Genomic DNA, 24,510 nt, shown 5'->3' on the forward strand with positions numbered 1-24,510 from the left:
TAGCTCGGCTGCTTCTGTGCGTTTCCTCCCTATCTACCACCTTCTTTTTTCTTTTTCCTACCTTTTGGGGTTTTTTTTTTAATACTACGACTCCCCGCCCTGTAGGGAGGTTTGCTCCGAGAACAAAATCGCGACCACCCGCTACCCCTGCCTGAAACCCACGGGCGAGCTCACCACCTGCTTCAGGTGAGCGCCGCGGCCGCGGAGGACGGGGGGAAAAGGGGGCGCGGGGCACACGCGTGTCCGCGGCTGGGGACTCGCTGCCCGCGGGGAAGGCAGCGGGGAACACATGCGTGTGGGTGTCAGGCGCAGGGACGGCTGCTGTGGCAGCTTTTTTGTCTCCCCCTTGCTCCGTGCTAGCCCACCCCGGCATTCCCACCACCCCGCGCACCGCGGAGCAGGTAACTTGGTCACATCCCTCCCGCGTTCCGCATCTCCCCTGGCAAGTCCGGCGGCTGTCCCAGGGAAGGGTTTCAGTAACTCGCTGCAAACGTCACCTCCGAGACAGCGCTGGAGAGCGCGCCTGTGGTTCTGATTGCCGTGTCCAAGCCACCGACAGTCTCGGACACGGTGAGAGAGGCTCCCTCTGACCTGGGTGTCCAGGAGCACATTGGAGCTACAGCTGCATCAGTGGCAGGATAATCAGGGAGATCGTCTGGATTTGTGCCACGCATAAGATATCTTAAGTTAGGTAGATGAATCATACCCTCAGAATGAGTAACTTCTTCAGCAATCATCTCTGGGGGAGAAATTCGGCAGAGGCCTCTCAAATTAAGTAAGATGAATCTAATCATGAGTTTTCATTTTTCAGCTGTGTGTTTGAGGAACATCATCTGTTTTAATGATGACAGCTGTGCAGAACAGTTGACAGTGGATGTGCTTTTTCAAGAGCTGTACACAAAGTATGAGCACACACGTATCCCTCCACTGATGCCCTCGGGTTAGCCCTGTCCCCACAGACGAGATGTTTCACATACGAAAGCTGCTTCTTGTGAGAGGTTGCTTTGTGCAGGCAACTGTGCTCTGCCTATGTGTGTATGCCTGCATGTGGCTGGGAGCCACTTATATATACCAAAAACATGATAATGCATGTGGAAAGTGCTACAGAGATTGTCCATTTCTTCTGTTCAGCATCAGTTCCAAAGAGCTGTAGACACATGGGGCAGCAGTGTTGTCCCTCTCCCATGTTCTCAGGCTTGTTCATGCCCTCTGACAGCCACAGACACCTGGGACAGTGTCCTGCAACTGCCCAGTTCTTAGCAGCATTAGCTTCCTCCCAGTCCCTGGGAAGGGCTCTGCAGGGAATGGAAACCACCTTTCCCTGCTTCCCTTATCTTCTCTCTCTCCCCGTGAAGGTGAGGCAGAGCCCTTACAAGCATCTCTGTAGCACCCAATGGCAACACCTTTTGGAGAGAGACAGTGTGTAGGTTTTGCAGGGAAGGTTTTGCAGTTACTTGGTTGAACCTGCAGCATATCTCTGGCTTGGGGGCAGAGCACTGGGGTGGACAAGGTTGTGCTGACTGGGGAGTTACTGAATGAAGAAGCCAGTGGGAGATGCATAAAGCAGCACACACATGACCATCCTGTTCCTTAGTGCATGTCCCAAAATCCTTCTGAGGAAAGAAAGGGGCTCTGCTTTGTGTGTGATGGAGGAGGACTACACAGGCTCCACTGGCTGCTATGGACCACTGTGCAAAGAAAGAAGGTCTCTGTCCAGCTGCCAAGTCCCACTTGTGCCTTCTTTCATCCTTCCTGAGGTATTTCTGACCACTGGGCTCTGGATGTGATGAGCCTTCCTCCCTCCCCAGCTCTCCCTTTGTACAGTCCCAAGCAATATTCACTGTCCCAAATCAGCACAGCCTGTGTGAATGAATATTTCCAAACTGCTGCATTGAACTCTTGGTTGTTCTAGTTCAAACCCCTTCATATCTATGATTTCTAAGTCTGCCTTGCTTTAGAAAAGAAAAAAATCCATTTCTTTGTAATCACATATTTTCAAGGTTTAACCTTTAGGGTTGGGTGAGGGCTCCATTCCCCACCCTGTGAGATCTCTTTCTTGATGTCCCTGCACGAGAGCAGGGCAGCATCTCTGAGAAGGAGGCATGTGGCTCAGCAGGGCAGCTCTGCACCGAGTCCATACCTGAGCTTCTGGCAATGTGCTGGCAGTCCTCTGCCCCTCCAAGCTGTGCCACACTCTGACACGGACCAGCAGCATCACCCTCCTGAGATGCTGAACCCCAGGGGCAGAGCAGCACCCCATTGCTCCAGGTAGCAAGGTGTGCTCCCAGCAGGCATGTGGTTACCCACGGCAGAGCACATTTTAATGTAAGATTCATTAATATTTTGAGGTTGAGGTTGTTAACAAGATGACAGAAAACTTGCAAGTGTTGACTAATCCTCCGGTGCCTCAAGGCGGATTTTGTTTCATAGGACATTCAGGAGCTTAAGGATTCAGTTTTCATCTCTGGAATGACAATGAGCAACTTACATTCAGCTTGATGGAAACTCAGCTGTGGCTTTGAGGAGCTTTCACTGCAGTTTTCACATAAACTTGATTTTGATGTTCTAGAATTTATTCTTACAACACTTCATTTTTTATCTTCCTAGATCTCTTTTTTCACAGTACTTCATAATGAAAATAGTTACGTAGTTCATATACATTGTTAGAGGTAGATGAAGGGATAGTTGATGTGAGCTTCTATTTACTACTAGCAGACACACCTAACTTCTTTCGTAGGTCAAAATAACTTTCGTGTAGAAATTACACAAACTGACACAAAATTTATCTCATGTCATAACACATCAGGCATAAGGCAACGTGCACCACTACAGATGAACTGTTGTGCAATTAGTTAAATAAAAAAAGGAATACATATGAAGTGAGACATCAAAATTCCTGACCAAAATTCTTGATGGAAAACAATTTCATCTTTATATTACTCCTGCTGGAATTTGTCAGGAAAATCAGCATGTTTTCAGAGCACTTCAATAAAAGTAGCATTTTTCATCACAAAAAGTACTTTTTGATTTTATTTTTTTAACCAGATTTACTCATGATTAAAGATGATCCAAGTGGAGGGCCAAGCTAGAAGTGGGGCCAAGCACTGAGAATATATTGGCTTTTTTCCCTGTGGTCATAACAACCACATACACAATCAGATGTATTTTTCTCTTTTGAGTGTGTGCAGTCTGGCCCTTGGTTTAGCTTGATTTGTATTTCTTTTTACATGTCCTCTGTATTTGTTTTCATAAGAGTACAGAGGAACAGATGCAAAAAGCAGAGGGAGCTTATACAAAATCTTTTCTGTGGAAATCTCATTTAAACTCTTGTGTGTAACTGCACAAAGTACCCAGTACTGATGTCCCCATCAGGTAGGTACACTGAAGAATTTCTGCAGATTTGTTGATAGTGGTATGGTCCAGTAAGACATTGAATTCCTACTGTATGCAAAAGTTCATCAAATTTTAGGAAATTTGGGCAGCATGGGAATATGAAGCCCCAGTCTCTTGTTACTGTCTTCTCCATTTATTTGGATGGGATGTTAACCTGTTTCACTCTCAGACAAACTTTGAAACAATTTGTTGGCATGAAAAATTACATGAATGTTGCTGTTCTCTCCAGTGCCTGTGACAATTCAGTTTGTGCATCCTTGCAGCAGTCCTCTTCATTACAGTCCCTCCTTCATTTTCATTTTAAACAGTGCTGCTGTACATTGTTTCTCTGCCCCAGAAGGAAAAGCACCATCTGGAACAGGCATCCCCTTGCTTCGTCCTGATTGTGTAGCTGTGTTCCCATAAGGGAGTGGTAGTGGTTATGTCACTTCCAAGTTCAGAAGGATCAGTGTCTAATCTGGTACAATTTATTAATTGGAGTTGCTCCATTTTTTAAAACCAGCAAACTTTATCACCTCAGTAACTGTTGTATGTTAGGAGAGCTAAATATTTTATTCAGTTAGAATTCAGAGAGTGTAGTGAATTATTCAGAAAGGCAATATACAGACTGAAGAGAAACATTTGCTAGTGGGAAGCTGTTACAAGTTGTAGGAAGATTCAAGCATGAAACATGGGAAAATGAGAATATTTTTATTGCCTGACTGCCCATCTCTTTGCCTACTAGACACTTAAATATTGTTGTAAACTGACATGAAAGAAACAGTTTTGCTCCTCCTCAGAAAATCTTTATAAAGTGTTAAATTAAGAAAACCATCATGCGTAGATAAGGCAGATGAAAATTTGAACCTGGATCTGCACAGCCTGGAAGAACATTTTAGCCGTTGCCTTCATTGGGCTAAGGGAAGATTCAGTTTTCTGTCTTTCATGAAACTGTTATTCTCAGTTAGCTGACAAAAACTGATTTTTTAATAGACTATTCATATGGTAAGAGGAAATATCCATCTTTCTCTGACATTGCCATAAGTACTCTGCTGCATTTTTGGCTGAAAATGAAGCATGCAAGGACAAGTTACACCCTAATTTCGTGTGTACAGTGATGGAGACTGCTCCTGGTCCTGCCTTCTGCAGGACCAGCAAGGGGTAAGAAGTTCAGAATTAGGGTGCTGGGGAGAACAATCCCAGCTAATGATGGTCGAATCTTTGTAAAATGAGCCAAATCTTTACATATTACAAATGCAATACAACAAATTGCTACAAATTAGCCCCATGTTTTGGGACTTAAGTCTTAGAACTTGGCTTAGAACTTAATCTGTACCTTTTTTTGGTAGTATTTTGTAAGAAGAAGGTCTTTTAAGTAGGATGAACACATTTCAGTGTAGATTGTCAGCCTCTTCATCTGATAATTAGCAGCTACAAGTATTTTGCATAGGCCCTCCCAGCACTTCAGGTTTCAAATTCTGCTGTAAAAAATTGTTCTACACTTCACAACAAAAATGCAGTTCAAATGTATTGTGAAAGAGAATGCATATGTATTTATACCCCACTTATTCCTGATGCTAAACAGAGATCGCATGCCTCAGAAAGCATTTTTTTTCACCCTCTTAAATGCTGACACTGCTGATGAAGCCTACTATTTTTATAGACTATCATTTTGCACATTCTTAAAAGATAAAAGTAATTGCGAATAAGTTGGATTGTAGCTGTTTCACAAAGAGCAGCACTTTCACTAATATGCCCTTGGGGACCATATGCAATTCCTGGTTCCCAGATACTCAGAGAGCATGTGGCAGAGCTTTCCAACATGAGAAAAAAATTGCTGTATATAGTTTTGGAACTTTCAGCTGGACAAAGCAGGGATAACATTAGGTCATCTTATCTTCTGACTTTACTTTTCATAAATTTCTTTTTTATAGTTGCTATTGCATTTCCTCTCTGAAGTTTTGCTGACTATTCCATATCATTGAAAGAGCCCCAACTGACATTATAATGTAAGAGTTAAACAAGAAACTAACCTGATTAGAGCAAAGTACTGCCTAATCTCCAGTTATCTTGAAGGGAAATGCACTCTGTAGTGGAATTTTGCTGGAAATTTAAGAGAGAATATGATTTCAAGTTTTGTATCGGTTTCAGAAAACTGAAAATACAGTTTTTATTATTTTTATTATTTTTATTATTTTTAATAAAATCTTCCAGGGAGTTGCCATCACAGGTAGAACTTTGTACATATCTATGAATAAAATTTTGCTTCAATACAGTACTTTTTTACAAAACAGTGTATGCTACAGTGGTGCCAACACATTCTTCCTAGCTTTCCTAGATTTTTTTTTTCTCACTATTGCATTGGAAGTAGCACCTTCAAATTTTACTGTTCTGGCTGCATTCAGTCCTGAGTTTCATTCATTTTTCTTTGCTGTGATTGCCAAAGGAACAGATTGCTCCCTGCTACAGAGACACATTGAGAATATCTGCTGATTAAGGCTAACACCAATGCCACACAGTTGTCTGTAAGATTCCATGCCACATTTGGGTGGCCATTACTTTCTGTGTCACTTTTCTGATTCAGGTGCTAAGGATAAGAAACTTAATTATTTCTGGACTTTGGTGATGTTGGAGACACCTGAGATCTCAGGAGATGTGGATGAGACTGGCTACAGCAGAGACCCCCTGCAGCAAAACATGGCTCTCCTGTGGGTTTCCTGTGCAGTGTCTCCTCTGTACAGCCAGTTCACTCCAAAATGAAACAATTTAATTAATGGTCTTTAAGAACATTACATAATTACTGTGAGCGGTGCTCTCAGGTAGGACGTGCTAATTAAAGGATGAGGTGGGGCAAGTGGTCGTTCACATAGTCCAGGAGTTTTTGATGTTCACATCAAAGCAGTTTGGAGAATTTTAGAACTGGCCAGCCAAGAGCTTTATGATGAGTGCCCTGCTTGGTGGTTTGATTGATAATGAAACCCAGGTGCTTTGCATTATGGTTTTCATCTATAGAATATAGGGTTAAATATGAACTGACTTTCCTGGCCATGTCGTCTAGCTCAGAGACTCCAGACAAACAAAATAGTAGCCCCAGGGCCTCCCATGGCTGATACGAAATAGGTAATAAAAATAGGCTGCCAAAGGGAACATGACGTTTGTAATTATCCTAAGTATTGTGTATGCTCCCTAAGGTCAGGCTGTTTTGTCCTTAAAAAAGTGATTGTAGTCTCTCCTGCTAACAGCAGGATGTTATTAATACTTGTATTACTGCTCCCATTGTGGTAGACACCCATTGAGCTGAATTGAGCTGTACTGACTGCAGACAAAACAGGCAAGACTGAAAAGGCAGGAATGGAAGGACAGAGATATGGAGCAGCAGTGAAGAGAAAGGACAAAACCCCAAGGGGCATGGAGCAAGCAGAAAAAAGAATTGACTTAGCCATAAAAAGACAAAAATTCCATCTTGGTGGTGGTTTGTGAGACAGATGTGTGTGACAGAAGGGAGGTAATCACTCCCCAAAGAAGTATAATTTAAATGCTTCCAGGCTTCTTAAGCTGAACCCATAAAAACAAAACATCAGCCAAAATCAGACAAAAACCCACATGCATGCACCCCTGGGAGGATTCCTGTTCTCCCAGCTAGACTTGGAGCTAAGCTCCAGGGACTGATGCATCTTCCCTTGACAGACTCTCCCCTTACTTCCTTCCTCAGTCTGGAAAATCTCTCTCCCTCTCTGTCCCTCTCTGTAAAGTGTGTGTGAGCAGGGGCAGCAGAGACAACTTACAGGCAGATATTTAAATTTCCCTTTCAGTCATTGCTCAGTTCAGATTGCCTGGGCTCCTTGTCATAGTGAAGGGTTATTGGGAAGTTGTTGAGCATGAAATATTTAAACTACTCGTGGAAAAGTAGATCAGGCCTGCTAAAGATCCCAGGTAAGACCGGATTGGCCAGTACAAAGAACGTGTGAGCAACAGGTTTTTTGAGATCTCTGCTGTGCTGGCCTGTTTTTCTCTATTGCATGTTTGGAAGGGAAATTATTGTATGTGGGGAACGAGGTCACACCAAGCAGGTATGCGGGAGATGCCTGATGTTGATTTGCAGATAAGCAGTTACAGTGAACCTGGGGTATATCTCATTTCAGATTACACTCACTCTTGCGCAGTGCTGGTCATTTGGGGCACGTGTGATTTTGGGTTTCATTGAGATTGTGCTGAATTCGCACAATCTTGAGTTTAATCTTCTGGTTTTGCCTCCACTGCAGTGCCCTGAGTCCTGAGACGGCTTTTGTCTCAAAGTGTGAGTCACTGCTGAGTGTTCAGTACCCATGTCACTCCAGATGGAGCTGTTGGGGATGGCACAAGGCTTTGTCATAAGTCAGTGACAGGGAGAACGTCTTCTCTGGAGACCTTGTGTTGCTTACATCTCACACAGACCACATCGGTCACTCCAGGGTTCCTCTTTATAATTGTGCCAACCACCCCAAACAAGCAAAGCCAACTTTGATTTACAGTAAAGAAAAAAGCTTTCCCCAAAGTCTGCTCAGATTTTTTTTTCTTTTATCTGTGTTGTCTGTTTTCTGTTTGATTGGTTTCAGTTTTCAAACTAATAGTGGCTTCTTTCGTAAACTAACAGTAGCAAATGTCACTCTGCTGCTCAACTTTGCCATTTCTTCTATGTGGTTCCAATTGTAAGCAGAAACAATGGAAAGCAGAATCCATACAGTGCTGACTTGATTTCTTCTTGGCCTAGTGAAAGAAAGCAATTTGTTTGCATATCCTCAAGAGTAGCTCTGTTTAACTGTTGAGGAGAAAAACAATTTCAGTTTTTAGACAGTAATCTCCGAGCTTAGTGTTTGGAAAATCCTTCTCCCTTAATGAGTGTTTTCCATTGTGTTGTGTTGATTTCATTGCTGATCCTGGTTCAAAAAATGAAGTACAAGACCAGCAAGCATTTAGCATATGTCCAGCTATTAAAAATAAATTCTTCTGAGTTTCTTTGTTAGTTTCAAGTTCTAACCACATTCATTTTAATTGACGATCCATGCTGTAATTGAAATGAGATTAAATACCCAGTGTTTGTATTAACTGCATTAATTTTAGCAGCCACTCAGTAGTAAACACAAATTAAACAGAATTTTTCTCCATCCTTTTCAAGTGGAGTGGGACATAAAGTGATGCATACACAGTGTTTTATGTGGGAAAGAGAGGCAAAATCTAAGCTATAATCCAAGTTTTTAAATGGGTCGTTTTTGGAAAATGAATAAGCTTATTATAGGTCAAAGGCAAGTTATTGTGGAGCATGAGTTTGGAGAAATGTAAGACAGTATTCATCTGGGCTAGCAAGCATATTATTTCTCTTTCTATAGAAAAATTACTGGTCCATAGCTTCCAGTGTAAAACAGCAGGGTTCATGTTGGCTTCATCATTTCACTATCAAACTGCTGAGGAGGAAGGTTGACCACCTAATTCTCTGTAACAAGGTGTGCAAGTCTGAGAAGTTATATTGTACAGTCTTCAAAAGGGATGAAGAAATACATTAAGTATTATCATAATATTTCAGGAGAAATGGATGAATGCTCAAAATACAGAAACTTGTGAAAGTACACCCAGAAAAAAAAGTGTACTCAGAACTCTTTTGTAAGAGAGAGCAAATAACGTTATTGGATGCACTTTTTCTTTGTAAATAACTTCCTGCCCAGAGCTCCAGTGTCTCTGTGGAATGTTAATATTCCTGTGATCACATTCAACACGTTAAATGTGTGTTGTGAATTGGACATCTTGCCTACTCAATAGGATGTAATTATCATACTCAATTTTCACTAAGGAGTTTATTATCATAGCTGCACCAAAATAGCGGAGTTGTTTCCTAAACATTGTTCTCTGGAATTCTGACAAAACCCCTTACTTTAGAGATTATTGCCTTGGAGAGTTGAAACAAAAATAGCCAAAGGGAAAATTATTTAATCTTTAAAACACCATCTGTGGGGAGAGGAAGAAATGGGTGAAAACAGGGTTGAGGGGCTTTGGTAGTTCTAAGTGGTTGAGAAGTGGAGAGTGAGAAGGAGACTTGAGGGACCAGGACTGGAGCTACTGTCTGGTAAATGCTTAATGCTACTGGGAATATGTGCTTTTAGCTGCAGCTTCTTAAGGCAGGAGTAAGGAGCAGTGTCAGACAGGCAGTGCTGGCAATCTGGGCTGATCTTTGGAATCCTGTAGCATGATGAACCCAGCTGTTGGTCTGCACAGTGGCCTGGACAGTCTAAGGGAAAGTGGTGCCTCAGACTGTGACTCTTGGGGTGCCTCAGATGTTGACTTTTTCATATGTTACTTAATGTGCTGATCATATGCAAAATTATATGTTTGCTTAGGCAGTTGTATAAAGGTTGCTTTGATGTATATTTGGATTTTAAAATCTCATTAGGGGGTTTTTTGGTTTGTTTTCCCTGAGGACAATGTATGTCTACTCCACTGGGCTTCTCTGGAGGCCTGGAGAGATAAGGACCCTATAGCAAGCAGGTCGTTGCAGATTTTTTTTTGTTTGTTTTCTTTTTTTTTGTTTGTTTGGTTCGGGATTTTTTTTGTTTCTTTTTTTTTTTTTTTGTTAGTTTGGGTTTTTTTGTTTGTTGTTTTTTGTTTAGTTTGTGGGGTTCTGTTTGTTTTTTTGGGGGGGGTTTCTGGTTTAGAGTTTTCATGGGAAAATTTTCATTTCAAGCTCTTCTGATTTTAAAATTAAGAAACACAAAATGAAATGGGGAATCTAATTAGAAATAGAGAACATGTGATTCATTATTATTCTCCCTTATCCAGCTCACCTTCTAGCTTGTCTAACAGCAAACCAGAAGATATTGAACATGCTACTTCTAAGAGTGTTGCCCTGCTCAGTGTCACACTTCAGTTCCCTACATTTCTAACTTCCGCCAAAGTGCAGTAAATTAGGGATGACAGAGGGAAATGGGACAATCTGACAATTCCCAGTTTTCAGGCATTTCTGTTCAGTCTGCTTTAGGAGTCCAGGGTCAGATTCTTTTCTCTGTATATGGTCAATGAGGAGAAGGAGAAAGAGTTACCCCTCACAGCAAGCTAACATGGTATTTCCTCTTAGTTTTAAAACTTGTTAAAGAGAAATGGAAATTTTGCTGTCATATAATCTCAGCAAAGAGCTTTACCCACAAAGCTTTATAAAGACAGATTTGCATTCCTGGATCTCCTCTGGATTTGAAGTAAATTCAAAGTGCAGTCCATCCTTCTTCTGTGTTTGATCTTAAATCAGGCCCTTTTCCTGCAGAAATTTCTCTGTGTGGCAGAGGAGCTTAAGAACATTTAAAGAATGTGTCTGCAGGACTGACCATTTTTTGATTTTTCTTAGAAGCTCACCTTTGTTAAAGGATGTCTGTCTTGGTCCCTGCATGGGCGCTGTATGAAAAGATTTGCAGAGGTTTGCATTTCCATAGCTCTACTGACTTCCCTGGACCTACACCAAAGTGTGTCAGTTGGAGAATTCTTCATAATTATTCTCAGCGTTCCACAAAAAAAAAAAAAAAAGAATGCAGGAGGATGTTAAAGATTGAACACATCTTACCAACAAAGTGAATTCTCTGCCTGGTTTTCCAAGCTGAGATTCTTGGCCAGAGCCTTGTTTGTGCTATTTGTTGTCCTCGCACTGACCTATACTTGAATTTGTGGTTTTATTGACCACGCCTGGAAGAGTCCTTGGCGGTGCCCCTCCAGATTTACATTGGTGGGAGCACTGTGATCCAGGGAGGCAGTGGGGTTTAACCTTAGGAGGGACTTGCCAGGAGTCCAGTTGTAGGTCCTAGGCTTAATTTCTCTGCTCCTCAAGGAGCTGTATCATGCCAAATTCTTCTTTCAGTCACCCACTAAAGTTTTCCATCGGATGTCAGTATTAGCTACTTCTCCAGCTATAAAATGGAGGACAAAGCCTAATTTATGCCTCACAGGGAAGAAAGAGAACCTGAAAGCTTAAGCTGAAGATGTAGCATTCCTGTTACAGCAAAGAAGATTGTTGTAAATCAAATGTTCAAATAACTTTCTAGACTTTGTTTACTTTGGTGATTTGCTGTCATTCAGTTCAACAAAATACTACTGTTTGAGATAAGAAGAATAAAATGCTCATTTTTAGAAGTATATTTTTTCATATCCACCAAGAGACAAATTAGATTTTTGAGATGTTTTCTTATGTTTCAAAAGTATCCAGAGTATTTCCACAGGGGGAGTAAGCTAATGGTACATCACTGGAACATCTCCAGTGAAAACAACTGTGGCAGAGTGAAAAGAGCAGCAGAAAACAAGTAGTCGGGGACAACAATGGCAAAAATACACATATATTTATTTATACATCCTTGTTCGCAATATAGACCTCTGGATATTTTTAAGTACCAGTAAAATAGACTTCAAACATTTTCATTGACCTTGCAGCCATTACAGTTGTAAGTAGTTCCAATGAAAAGAAAACTCTTCCAAGAAATTTTCCTCAAGGACTTGACAAAGATTTAATACAGGACAAATATATCTTCAGGATGGAATTAATGGAGAAACTTTCCTGTGTTCAGATTCCTCTTAATTGTGTATTAGGTCTGAAGACCCTGGCTGTATTCCATATTGTTCCATTTGTTGCTTGCATCTGTAAGGCTTCTCTTTTGGAAGAAAGAACCAAACAAATCGAGCAACCCTTTTATTAAATGCCATCTTGACCTTGCTTCTTGGAAATATAATGGCCCAAAGGATGAAAAATTACAGCAAGTGTTTATTACTGAAATCCAGTCTCAGTTGTGAGAAGATTAAGTGTTTCAAAAGATTTAATATCCTGCCTGCTTCAATGGGATGCATGTGGAAAAGAGCTGCAAAGCAGCCGGGAACCGGGAATGGCTGTGTCCTGCTCTGTAGGCACATAGTTGATATTTGTGGGAAATACTTGAGAACACAAGTTTTAGAAATGATCCTAACCAAATCCCTGATTTCCCTATCAGGCTCCTGTGAGGAAGACTTGGACCATGTACCCTTACATCATCCCAAACTTCCCGATGATAATAGCAGAGAGAAGCAGAGACTTCCAAAATATGGGTTTGGAAGCCAAGTGTCAAATTGGTGTTCTGCAGCTGGATATCAATATCTGAATGAAAAGCTACTTTAACCCTGATTTTTTGTAGGAAAACTGTAGTTCCTAAACCCATTTGGATGCATGAAAAAGTCTGTTTATGAGGAAGGTTTATTTGGAGAAGCAGGTTCCTGGTAAATACAGAAGCAGAAGCTAACTTCTACTAGAAATAAGTTTTATTTTTAAAATGGCTAAACTGCAGACTTTAAAAAATTGCAAGTTTTCTCTTGCTCCTGGAGAGGAAAAGAGGTTGGTTGTCTTTGCAGATGCTTTTCCATCTTTTACTGCATAACAGGAAAACATTCTCCATTTGAAAGTCTCCCTGAAATATTTCATGATATCCTTATGACTGTAACTTAGTTTATTGGGCAGAATATTGTTTTTGCAGTCCTTCTTACCGAAATACGAGTTTTACAAGTAGATGCAATATCTTTTTCATTATTTGGTATCTGATATATAGAGCATGGCAGATTATCTACCTGCTTTACTCAGACTAAATGCATATCTTTGAAAGGCTTTGAAAGGCACAGACACCTGCTGATTTTTGTTCGCATTTTTTCATACTGATTTTCATACAACTTTTTTTTTTAAAAGTTTCCTTCTTAAAGAGTAAATTTTCCACAATGTATTTTTCTGTTAACTGCTCTGAGGTAATTCATAGGCCACATTTGGATGGTCTGTCATTCCCTTTGTAAAGTCAATGTTTAGATGGAGGATTAGCCATCCTGAGGTTTTCCTTTTACAGTATATAGCTGAAAAGCATAACAAAAGGAAATGATTTATAAACTTACCATCTCAGCTGTTGAAGTTAGAAACGTTCTGACAATCTCTTAGCTGTCTGTAATGGCAAGGCATGGATTCTCTTGGAAGAAATTTAGGCTGAGATATGACAACATACACACATAAAAATGCTACATAAATTAATGTCTCATCCAAGAGAGCAAGAATACCTTGTGCTTGGTTTTAGTGCCTGTGAACAAAAAAATTAGCTAGAGTCAAAACCTGTTTTGCAACACTAGTGCAAATTGGATATAGTTCCATTGGCTTTGATTGAACTTCTCTGGATTTATGCTGCTTTAAGTGATGGTGAAAATAAGGTTTAGTCCCTGAAATTCAGCTTTTGTGAGGTCTCCCATTTCCCATCAGGATGAAGTAATTTGATTGTATTTTACAATGAGTCATCTAACTCAGCAATTGTTGTGTATGAGCAATTAAGTTCTGGTTTTTTGGAACTCTTCTGTTTCACCACAGATTTTTGAAGTTATTTTTGATTGTCAGTTATGAAGATTAAAGGAAAAAAAAAACAGCAAGAAAAAAGGCCCCAGCAAAAACCCATCAAAATCCAGCTTTCTTGTGTAATTTGTTTGGCTAGTCAGCACTTCCTGGGCTGCTTCTAAATAAATAAATAAACTATGTGCAATTTTTTAAAAAAGTTGGAAATCTTCAATGAACTGATGTATCTTCACTAAAGACAATGACACTTTGTATTTTTAGACCAGCCAAAGTTTATTCTCAGCCCTGTGATGCCCTAAGAGATGGATGATCAAACCGTTTGGATGCTTCAACCAATTGAGTTTGGTAGGAGTCCGGTGCATTTCTGGTTTTTTGGAACTCTTCTGTTTCACCACAGATTTTTGAAGTTATTTTTGATTGTCAGTTATGAAGATTAAAGGAAAAAAAAAACAGCAAGAAAAAAGGCCCCAGCAAAAACCCATCAAAATCCAGCTTTCTTGTGTAATTTGTTTGGCTAGTCAGCACTTCCTGGGCTGCTTCTAAATAAATAAATAAACTATGTGCAATTTTTTAAAAAAGTTGGAAATCTTCAATGAACTGATGTATCTTCACTAAAGACAATGACACTTTGTATTTTTAGCCCAGCCAAAGTTTATTCTCAGCCCTGTGATGCCCTAAGAGATGGATGATCAAACCGTTTGGATGCTTCAACCCATTGAGTTTGGTAGGAGTCCGATGCATCTGAGGACCTGTGCTCAAGTAGAGGATATATGGAATAAAATGATTAGGAAGGATCGGTTAATTCTGGTATGTGGTAGAACTTTGCAACTTGCTGATGTGAAAAACAAAACAAAACAGGTCACAAATATAATTTTTGAATATGATCAAGTCTGTGTTCAATATCTTGGTCAAGTCAAATAGGAGGATGCTCTGTATTCCCTCACCTTCCCATCACTTTCTCAGTTCTCTGAATTCTCCTGCATTTATCAGCATCCCTGAACTGAAGAGAACAGAAAAGATGCTTAATTTTAAGGTTGTGTTTGCTCCTTCCAGGTGCCAAGGCAGAACATACTCTCTCTTTTCCCTGTTAATTATCCAGAAGTCTCAGCACTGTTTTTTATTACAAGTCTGCATTTTTCCCTTCCTAGTGTGTCACTTTAACTCATGAAGTTTTGTGCAGATTCCTGCAAACTTGCCTCAAAATTTTCTTTTTTTATTTGCTTGCAAACACCTTAACTTTGCTAGAACAGTGCTGCAAGTAAGCAGAGACACAGAAAACACTTCTGCCTTATCAGGAGTCTGGGGAGAGTGTGTAAGTCTGCCGAAGCAGGAATTGGATATGCCCAGGAGGGAAGCGCCGCCAGCATTGAGACATGGCAGGATTACACTGTCCTTGTTCCATGCTGTGTGACATGGTACCATGCGGTGAGTCTGAGAGGAAATTAAAGACATGGGTCTGATCACAAATGTAATAATGTACTTGTGATTTTGATTTTGAACAGAAAACTAATCTTGGATAATTTTTCTTGGACACGTAGTTGGAAATGTAGAGATGCAGAACAAGAATCCCTGAAACCACTAGTCTGTCATGGTAGCAACAAGGAAAAAGCCCATTAACTTGAATAAATAAGGGGAGAATTATGTCTTTGAAAACTCTAGACTTCTTGTTAGAATTCACAGAAAAACAGAGGCAGTGTTTCCCTGGGGTACCCAGAATTGTGAGGAGGTGCTCTGAAGTGCTGCTTGTTCTGTCATCTGAGAAGAGCCAAAGGATATCCATCTCAGGGGAGAAAACTGCATGTTCTGTCTGCTTTAGAGCTGTCACCCCAGTCAGACTTTCTCCGGTGTTTTCTTAGAGGAATATATGCAATCCCTGGAGTGTTTGCGCTTTTCTAACACTTTTGCTTAGTGGGTCATCGCCTCTGGTACTTAAATGTCTGGAAATGAGGGAAAATAAATAATGGGCTAAATTTGGCAGGAATTGATCCCCAACAGGGATTACCTAAACCATTTGCTGTTCCATGTATCCCTTAAAGAGGCAGATTGTTGTAGGTGAAACAACTTTTTCTGGTCTAGCGGAAGTTTTCGCGCAATTGTCTGTTTGAGGAGATGATACTGAAAGTGAGAAATTTATCAGCTGGGAAAGGCACAGGATAGGGACAACCAGGAACTGGAAATGAGAAAGTCAAGTGTGGTGCCACACTCTATATGGTGGAGTCTTTCCAGTAGTGGTGAGAAATTTTTTAATACTACTGTGCAAATCCTTGACAAGACCTCAGTTGAAAGAGCCTGAGTAATCCTGGTCATTAACTTGCAAGGATGAGGAGGCATACTTGGTGCAAGGTTTTCAGAAACAGGGACAGCCCATGTGACAGTAAGAGGAAAGTGGTCTAGAGATGGAAAGAAGCAATATCCCTCTTGGAAAGGTACAAGGCAGCCGTAGTTAAAAAATTATGTAGTTATTTGGGTGACGATGAGTACCAAGCTTTAAGATATGGGTCTTGGTAGATGTAGTGCCATATTCATGTGAAAATCATTTTCTAGTCTTGGAACTGGTTTGCACTGGGAATTCTGGACATGGTGACGGCACCTTGCAGGTATCTTTATACAAGCACCCAACTTGGGAGTTGCCTTCCTCCTGCTGCATAGCTCAGATCCTTTCACCAGCCAGCAAAACTGTGTCCTTATATGTGTCATGTAGCCAACTGCCTAGCGGCCAAACTGAGCCAGCCTATTCCCAGCTCTCATGGGAAGTGCCAGTGACACCTTCACAGGTCACAAACCAGCAGCCCCCAGGCTGTGGTCGTGCTTACTCCAGCCTGGAGGTGTTTTGTGTCAGCACAAGCAGGGTGTTCGGGTATCCAGCTCAGCCCTTCACACTTGCACCAGTGCCTGTGGTTCTATCACTGATTACTTCAGAAGGATGGAAATCCTCAGGCTCACACAGTCATGGTCTGGTGCCTTAAAATCGTGGGCTCCTTCCTTTTTGGCATTTTTGCTGGGCTTTTTTTGTTACTGAATGTGGTGAATGTGGGAAATCTTATCTCTTATCTGAATGACTTCCATGGCTGTGCTCAACATCCTGTGATGGTGCTGCCTCTTTATGAACATCTCCCTTGTCATTGTTAGCAGGGAACTCGTATCCCTGGAAATAAGCAAAACAAGGAAATATAGAAAATATTTGCTATAAAACAGAGTTGTATTTAAACTGAAGGTTTTCCCAAGGAGTTTACTAATACACATTTAGAGTAGACCATTATTTTTCTAGTCCTGAATGTTGATTTTTCCTTTTGAATCCCAGCAGGATAACATGGGGAGTTTGAAATGTCAGAGTCTCTTTCATGGATCTTAATCATGACAAGTCTTTTGTACAGAATGATTTAAAACCTGAAATGGAGTTAGATCCTTAATGTCATGACTGTGCACAAATTCTTGAAAAATTAAATTTTTAATTAGTTTACAGTATGGTATTGTACTAATGTTTGAGGGTGGGGAGAATGTTTGAGTCTGCTTTTCTCAGTACCTGACTGACAGATTTTAACATCAATTAGACAGTATCTCCAGGGACACAGTTTTGGGTAATAGCCATGATGTTGTTCAAAGAACAGAACTTTTGCTCTTTATGTAGTTGTTCCAAGTGGCAGTTTTGGGATTAAATGTCTCAAGACACATGTAAAAAGAGAACTTTTTGTATGGGTGCTGCCTGCTCAAATCCAGCCTGGAGGCTGCTGGTACACAAGCTGGAGTAGTTTGGCTTTGCTGTCTTCCATTAAGAGAGTGAAGAATTGGGTTGTCTTGTTTAGATGATTTTCAGAGATTCTCGTTAACAGACAGTAAGAGAGAAAAGCCTTAATCTGAAGGTTGACTCTCCAGTGACCCTTAAAGTTGGAATAACTGAGAAAGCAGCAGTTGCACCAGCAAAAGCTGAAAATTAGCTGAGGGCTAAGAAAAGGGACATTGTTGCTGTAAGAAGAACTGAACCAATGCCAGCAGAAAGCTGATACAGCAGCGACATGAGCGATATTATCTCCCCAACAGTCGTGACTGTGTTCCAGAGGCTGCAGGGTCAGAGCGTGGGTTTGCTTAAGGCCACATGAAGACAAAATACATCCTTTCTATACTACTGTAAACAGGGATCTGAAACAGGATAATTAACATTATTAGAAGGAGCTCTCTGCTTTGTCAAACTTCTCGGTGTGTTTCTCATCTAAGAAGGATGGAAGAGTCTTTGAAAAAATAATTTCTACCAAGTTTAGTTGACTCAATGGCCAGAAGGAGAGAGGCAATGGCTCTATTTTCTATCATTTGTAGAAACTGCTCCATCTAGATTATTTTTACCATGAGTAGGATTTTACTACGGAATGAGGATTTACAGGATGAAGTCAAGGCAAACGTGTCCCAGCCATCCACTCAACTTCCAACCCAACACTTATAGTTGTTTTCTCCCAGCCTTCTGTATTTAAGGGTCATTACCACAAATACCAGAGTTTTTGGGGCAGATTCTCCTCTTTTTATTATTTTTTTAGGTCCTTGTGTCAGGAATGAAGGACAGCTCAACCATGACTCATGGCAGCAGATCACCACCAAAGGCATTATGATCACTTAACAGAAAGAACCCCAAGCTGGTCAAATATTTGCAAGTTATGGCACATTTAGTCCTAGGCACAGAGGTGGCTAATTCTTTAGATATAGCCACCACATGAGCTGGTAACTAATTGCCAGGAGGGCTCAGGGCACTGGAAGATACTGGAAGAGCAATGCAGCCTCAGAGGTGCTTGGTTTAGACACATGCCACATGGTGACTGTCCTGTAACTTCATATATAAAACAAACAGAACGGAAAAAATACAAGTAAATAAACAATACTAAGAGTCGGGGGGGGGGGGGGGGGGGGGGTTCAGACTCTGGAGCTAAACTAAAAATTTTACAGAAAAGTAAAACGCTGTATTTCAACTGGTGGGGTTTGTTTTGTTTTGTTTTCATGTTTACTTTTCAAAAAAATTAGGATGCTAACATGATGAAGTCATGTGCTGTGGGTCAATGTGTTCCCAAATGCAATGCTGGAATAAAACAAATCCCATGCCTAAACTCCTTGAATTTGGATAGACACTGCCCCTTGAACTTGCGGGAATACCAGCAAGGAGCAGCAGACACTTCAGTGCCTCTGAGGAGCCAAGCCACCTTTTCAGATGGATCAGATGGCTGGAAATGCTTACCACAGTTGTATACTGTCTCATTCTCCAATTTTACTTTTGCTGTTTGATTTTTTTGTTGTTTCCCAGTACAGAGATTTTTTGTGTGTGTGTAGCACCTAGAAAAGGAAGCCAGAAACAAGCCAAATATTTTTCTGCAATTACCTGTTACAAGCTAAGAGCAGTTACTGTGTCTAGCTCAGGATCTGAAAATATAGTTCCAGTTCTAAAGCTAATAGCTGTATGTCATGCTGTTATTTTGGCAGGGGCTTCCAGAGGGGGTGCAGTTCAGCAAAAATGGGTGGAGATCTCAAGAAGCATTAACTTTCTTGGAAAAGTCTAAAATGACCAAATATTATGGGGGAAATTGGAAGAACTTCAATTATCTCTACTCTCTGGAGAGGTATCAGTAATAAGGTTTTCTCAGACAATATATAATCTCTTGTATTTATCAATTGAAATGAAGATCCAAAGGTAAAATCAGGGCTGGAAAGCACTTTGTAGGCTCCGACGCCCCCAAATATCTGTAATTTATACCTGGGTTACAGGGAAATGTGAAGCAGTATTTTAAGCCGTGACAGCTGTAAGCTTGCTGTAGTTTTTAAGAAAAGGCAAAACCAGCTAAGAGTCATAATTTTAATATGTTTTAGGGTCCCTGTTCCACTTGTCTTGAAAACGATCTCAATTCACACTGCAGAGTGAAATCAGCACAGGAAACTCTGTTTTTTAAGTAGAAACTAGGTACATATTCTTATATCCTCCAACCATGCAGGATTTTGAGGGGAAAAGATGTGACTGTTGCTAACTGGTATAAAAATTGCTTTTTCCTCCAATATAGATCACTGTTTACCATCTTCCATGTAGAAGATTTTTAGACACTCTTATGGCATTTGTTCATTTGTTGGGTTGGTTTGTGGTTTGGGTTTTTTCTCCCAAACAACGCTGGTGTTTTTAATTTCTGTTACATATCACTGATGAGATAAATGAAGCACCACAGGGGCCCTGATGATGCAACTGGTGTTTCATACTCAGGGGAAGCCGGGGGAGCTGTAAATCCTCTAAGAAGGATGCTGTGAACAGAGTAACTTGTGAGGAAAAGAATTCTGAGCCTTCCTCTCCCCAATGTCCCAGCATCCCTCTGGCTGCTTCCCAAGGGAAGGAGCTGTGGGCTGTTCATGTGGGTGCACAGTGGGGATGGGACACATCCCACTGAGGACTCTCTCAAGAAGCAAGTCCAAACCATATCTGTGCTTAATAAAAGGAGCCAGCTCCTGCCAATATCAGCATCTCCCATCAGCTGGCATCAAAACTAACTGGGTGGGGAAGGAGTAGGAGGTTCCATGAAATGCCCACAAAGCTCCAACTGTGATCTGTTTTCAGGAACAATATAATGATACTGACTGTGGGATAGAAACCTAAATTGCTTGCGTTTTTGCTGACATTTTGCCAGTAGTGTTTTAGAGCCGAAGACCACACAAGGAAAATGGTGTTCCAGGATATATTGCCTCCTTAAAGAGAGGCTGTGAGACTATGACCTAATGTTTATAATTGTAAGAGTTATTGAGAGTCAATTGAACATGCAAAATTCCCAAGTGACTGCATTTATCACTTGTGTGATTAGCATGCTTGTGGAGTACAAACAGCTGAACAGATCCAAATGGTTGATGAAGTTTATCAAGAGAAAGAAAATTTAAAATACGTCAGATATTGTTTAAAATGTAGGTAAGGCATGATTTTAACCCCTGCTGAGAAAGAGGATGATCAAAGAGTTTTTAAATGGGCTTTTCATTATTGCTGGTCCCCATAAATGTCTGGGCAAATAGAGTTTACTTGGAAACTGATAGGAATATTGATAGCATCAGTGTACTTTGCGGGATTTTACACATTCAGATATGAAATTTGCACTATGAATTACTCCCAAGATGGTTTGGTTTTCGCAAAATGCTCCTAAGACGAGCTTTACTTTTAGCATAAATACATCAAAATATGCTAAAATATATAGCATCATCTTTATTATGTTCATAACAAACTTTATGTAATGCATATATAATCTCAAATATTTATGAGTTTGTACATGTATTATTTATATATATATATAAAAATAATGAAAATCTCTTCATCATTCCCTAAGGCATCATTTCGTGCATTGTATTTGTATAAATGTAGCAAAGGTTTCTTTAGGTGAGATTACAGTTGGAAGTCTGCAGCTTTTTAAAAATTACTTTTTAATTAGGATTTCAGTATAGGTAGTTGAAATCATCATAGATGACAAAAGGTCAGATATTTAGTACTAGTCTGTAAAACCCTGAAGACCTGTTTCATTGTAGATGAAACACAATGATTTTTGAATTCTAATTGTATTTTATTTTTACATTTTTGTTGGCGCAAGATAGAACATGAAATTATTTTTATTTTTGTTGAGCTTCCTTTCAAGAGGATTTATTATTTTGCTTTGGCTTAGGCTGAACTTAGGGATTTTTTCTCAGCCTACTCCATTTCAATATGCCTGCGTCCTGGAGAGGGAATCTGGGAAAAGAGGGGAGAAACTAAAAGTACAATTACTGAAAGTAAAAAAGTGCAGTTACTGAAAGTACAAAAAACTGAAAATTGCAGATAATTTTCGTTGACTTCAAAACAAGTTTTACTTTGTGCTCTTTTACCCCTTCTTGTTTATAGGGGTTTTTTTAAGGCATGCCAATGATAATCTAAAACCAAATACCTTTTTTTCTCTATTTTTATTTTAATCACAAGGTAAATGGAGACATTCTTTTTTTAAAGCCTTCATGTGAAAAAGAATACTTTGAAAGTTATATTATTGGTGGTAACTACTGCAAAAGTTATTATCCATGCTGCTATCACAATATTTCACAAGCAATACCTTCTATATCTTCATTCATTTGTGAACGTAAATTCTGCAGTTCCAGAAACTGCAGAGATTTCTGCAAGAAAACCCAAGCTGGAAGGTGTCTGTTGAGGGGATAGCTTCAGAACAGATTTATGTAGCTTTCAGTTTGCGTGCAGATGGAGTTTTGGAAACACTGTTTTTATTGGTTTTGTTCTGCTTTTTCTTTTGGCCGACGTTGCCCGTCTTGTTTCAGTGAGCCCCGAGAGTGTGCTGTGGCTGGGACCTTGCACTTAATTCAGTAAACACTTCGTTTCAGCAAACACTTTGTTAAAAAAAAAAGAAAAAAAAAGTTTTGGAATGCATTTTTTTAACAGCTTTTACACCTGTATTATTGACACTTTTAACAAACAATATATGCCCCCTGACCATAGTCCAAAAAGAGACATGTGTTGATTTTGGAGAAATAAACACTTGCAGACCAAAGGGACCTTTTCTGTGCGCTCCTTTCTACTGAGCATCAGATCTGCCCATTGGCATTGCTTATGTTTTGGATGACTTTGTCATAAAAACTGGGATGATGGGAAGTCAAATGCCTCATCGGTGCACGGAATGTCAAATTTCTGTAGTTGTGGTGGCTTGAGGTGTGGGGGCTGCCTTAAAACCACCCTCTTCTACCAGCCAGGTGTCTCAGCTGGGCTCTACAAATGTGGTGGTTTTCTCAGTAAAGCCCATGACTCACATTTTCTCTGCTTAGTTTATGATTTATTTGTCAAAATGGCCGTAACGCACACTGCTTGTAAATGGCCCGTAGCCTCGTGAGAGAGGCTTGGCTCATCTGCTGTGGCTTTTGAAATCCTAATGACCATTTAATTGAGTAAATGTGAGATAAGCTGTGAGCTAGGGCTGGTTTCATGGCTCTGCTTGCATTTAACAGTGTCATGGTCTTCAAACAATTCATATCCTAAAGCATGAAACCATGCCGGGCGTTGATGGCATTAAGCTATTTTCCATACCCACAGTCTAGCTGTGCATCTGCGACTCAGTGTGAATTGCCCCACAGTTGGGGAAGTCACAAATACCCATATACACTGTCTTTCATTACACAGCTTAATGAGATTTCCACATCCCCTGGGAAGCCAGCATGTCCCGCAGATGGGTGGTATCCACATCAGCTTTTTCTATGGCCAACACATCCTCGTACTCCTGAGATCCTCTCCAAAGGAAAGGCATGATTATGCGTAACAGATTGTAAAAAAAGAAGTTAAAACAAATGCCAGCATTTCAATTTCTTATTGTTAGAATGTATTTTAAACAATGGAAGGAAGGAAGGAAGGAAGGAATATATTACAATTTTGGTTTTTTTAGGTTGTTTCTGTATGAATCTCCAGGTGATGTTGAGAGGCTGGTTTGTAGGCTTTGTGCTTCTGGCAGATACCCAGCACGAGATAATTATCTTTCAAGAGTCCCTGGCTTCTTTTTTAGTAATTTAAAATAACTGGCCAGCAGAGAATAAATTGTTCCAAAGTTTCATGCTTGGAAAGAGATTTCCCAAACTACAAAGTTTTATCAAGAACAAATGAGATAGTAAACGAACGTGCAGGCAACCACTTAAGATCTGACTAAAGGAAAATTCTGCTCCAAACAACACAAAACTGCAGGAATGTGTTTTGTCAAAGTCACAATTCATTGAATTAAAATTTCTCAGAGCTTACTGCTCTCGTCATCTCTTAGAGCACTAACACAGAACATGTTTTTCCATTTTCAATCACTCTGGGTCTGGAGTTGACACAGCCATCAGAAAGAGAGGAGCTTGGTCAAGTAGCTGTGTTGGGGAGTATAAAAGTTCTATTAAAAGTTCGTGTTAATTTGCATGTGCATTGTGAAAAATAGTGGAATAACAACGTAAAACTGAGCATCAACCAGGTCACAGAAATCACAAAGTACTTTTATCTTCACATTTACAAAGAGGTGTGAATATGTCCTTCTACAGTCACCAGACTGCAGTCTGTATTTTATCAATCTTAACAGAGCTCTTTCTACTTGATTGCTTATAATGCTGATATAGTATTTTATACTTTGTATTTTATATAATATATTTTTAGTAATGTTCCAAAAACATTATTGAATAAAGCTCAAATAAGCCATTATTAAAATTACTAAAGAGTTGCTAAAAAACCTAAGGTAAACCATAGAAAGGTAAATATCATTGAACTCACTAAAGATGAAAAATGTGTCCTCTTAAATACACTTTTTGATTGATAAGAAAACACAGCCTACTTAGCGCTAAAATCATCATCTGAAGTTACATAATTTCCAAGTATTTTAAAATGAAGAAATGTTTAGAGTAATTTCCTATTTCCATAAAATGCCATGCCTAGAAACAAGGCAGAAAATCTGTTTTTCTACTTGCATTGTGCACATGCAAAGGACATCCCCAGCTAGCCAAGCACTGTCCTGGGCTGTAATCAAAATGAGACTGAGATCCAGTACTGGTCTAATATATTGAGTGTGTTTCAAGTGCCAATAATGAAACCAGATTTTCTCCAGATTTTGAATATGCCTTGCTATATGTGAGATTTTCTATGTAATTTTTTAAGGTGGGAGCCAAATATTTTTACAGTCTGCATGATATTTTCAATATAGGTGTGTAAAGGGTATGTGGTTTGATTTTTCATTTCTGGCCTAAGCAGAGCTGGTGTTTTGTAACACCTGATTTTGGTTTTGGAGTGATATATGAATGCCTGACGGCCACAT

General features: G+C 40.1%; 1 protein-coding gene across 1 annotated transcript in view; it reads left to right on the forward strand.

Annotated features, from left to right (window-relative positions):
* CCBE1 (collagen and calcium binding EGF domains 1) overlaps positions 1–24,510 on the forward strand; it is a 105,607-nt gene that overhangs the window by 8,961 nt on the left and 72,136 nt on the right. The window contains exon 3 of the mRNA XM_017727559.1: positions 106–186. Coding sequence (XP_017583048.1) covers positions 106–186 — 81 coding nt within the window. The remainder of the gene's footprint in view (positions 1–105; positions 187–24,510) is intronic.

Source organism: Corvus brachyrhynchos, unplaced genomic scaffold (genome assembly GCF_000691975.1).
Source record: "Corvus brachyrhynchos isolate BGI_N302 unplaced genomic scaffold, ASM69197v1 scaffold140, whole genome shotgun sequence".
Taxonomy (NCBI): Eukaryota; Metazoa; Chordata; class Aves; order Passeriformes; family Corvidae; genus Corvus; species Corvus brachyrhynchos.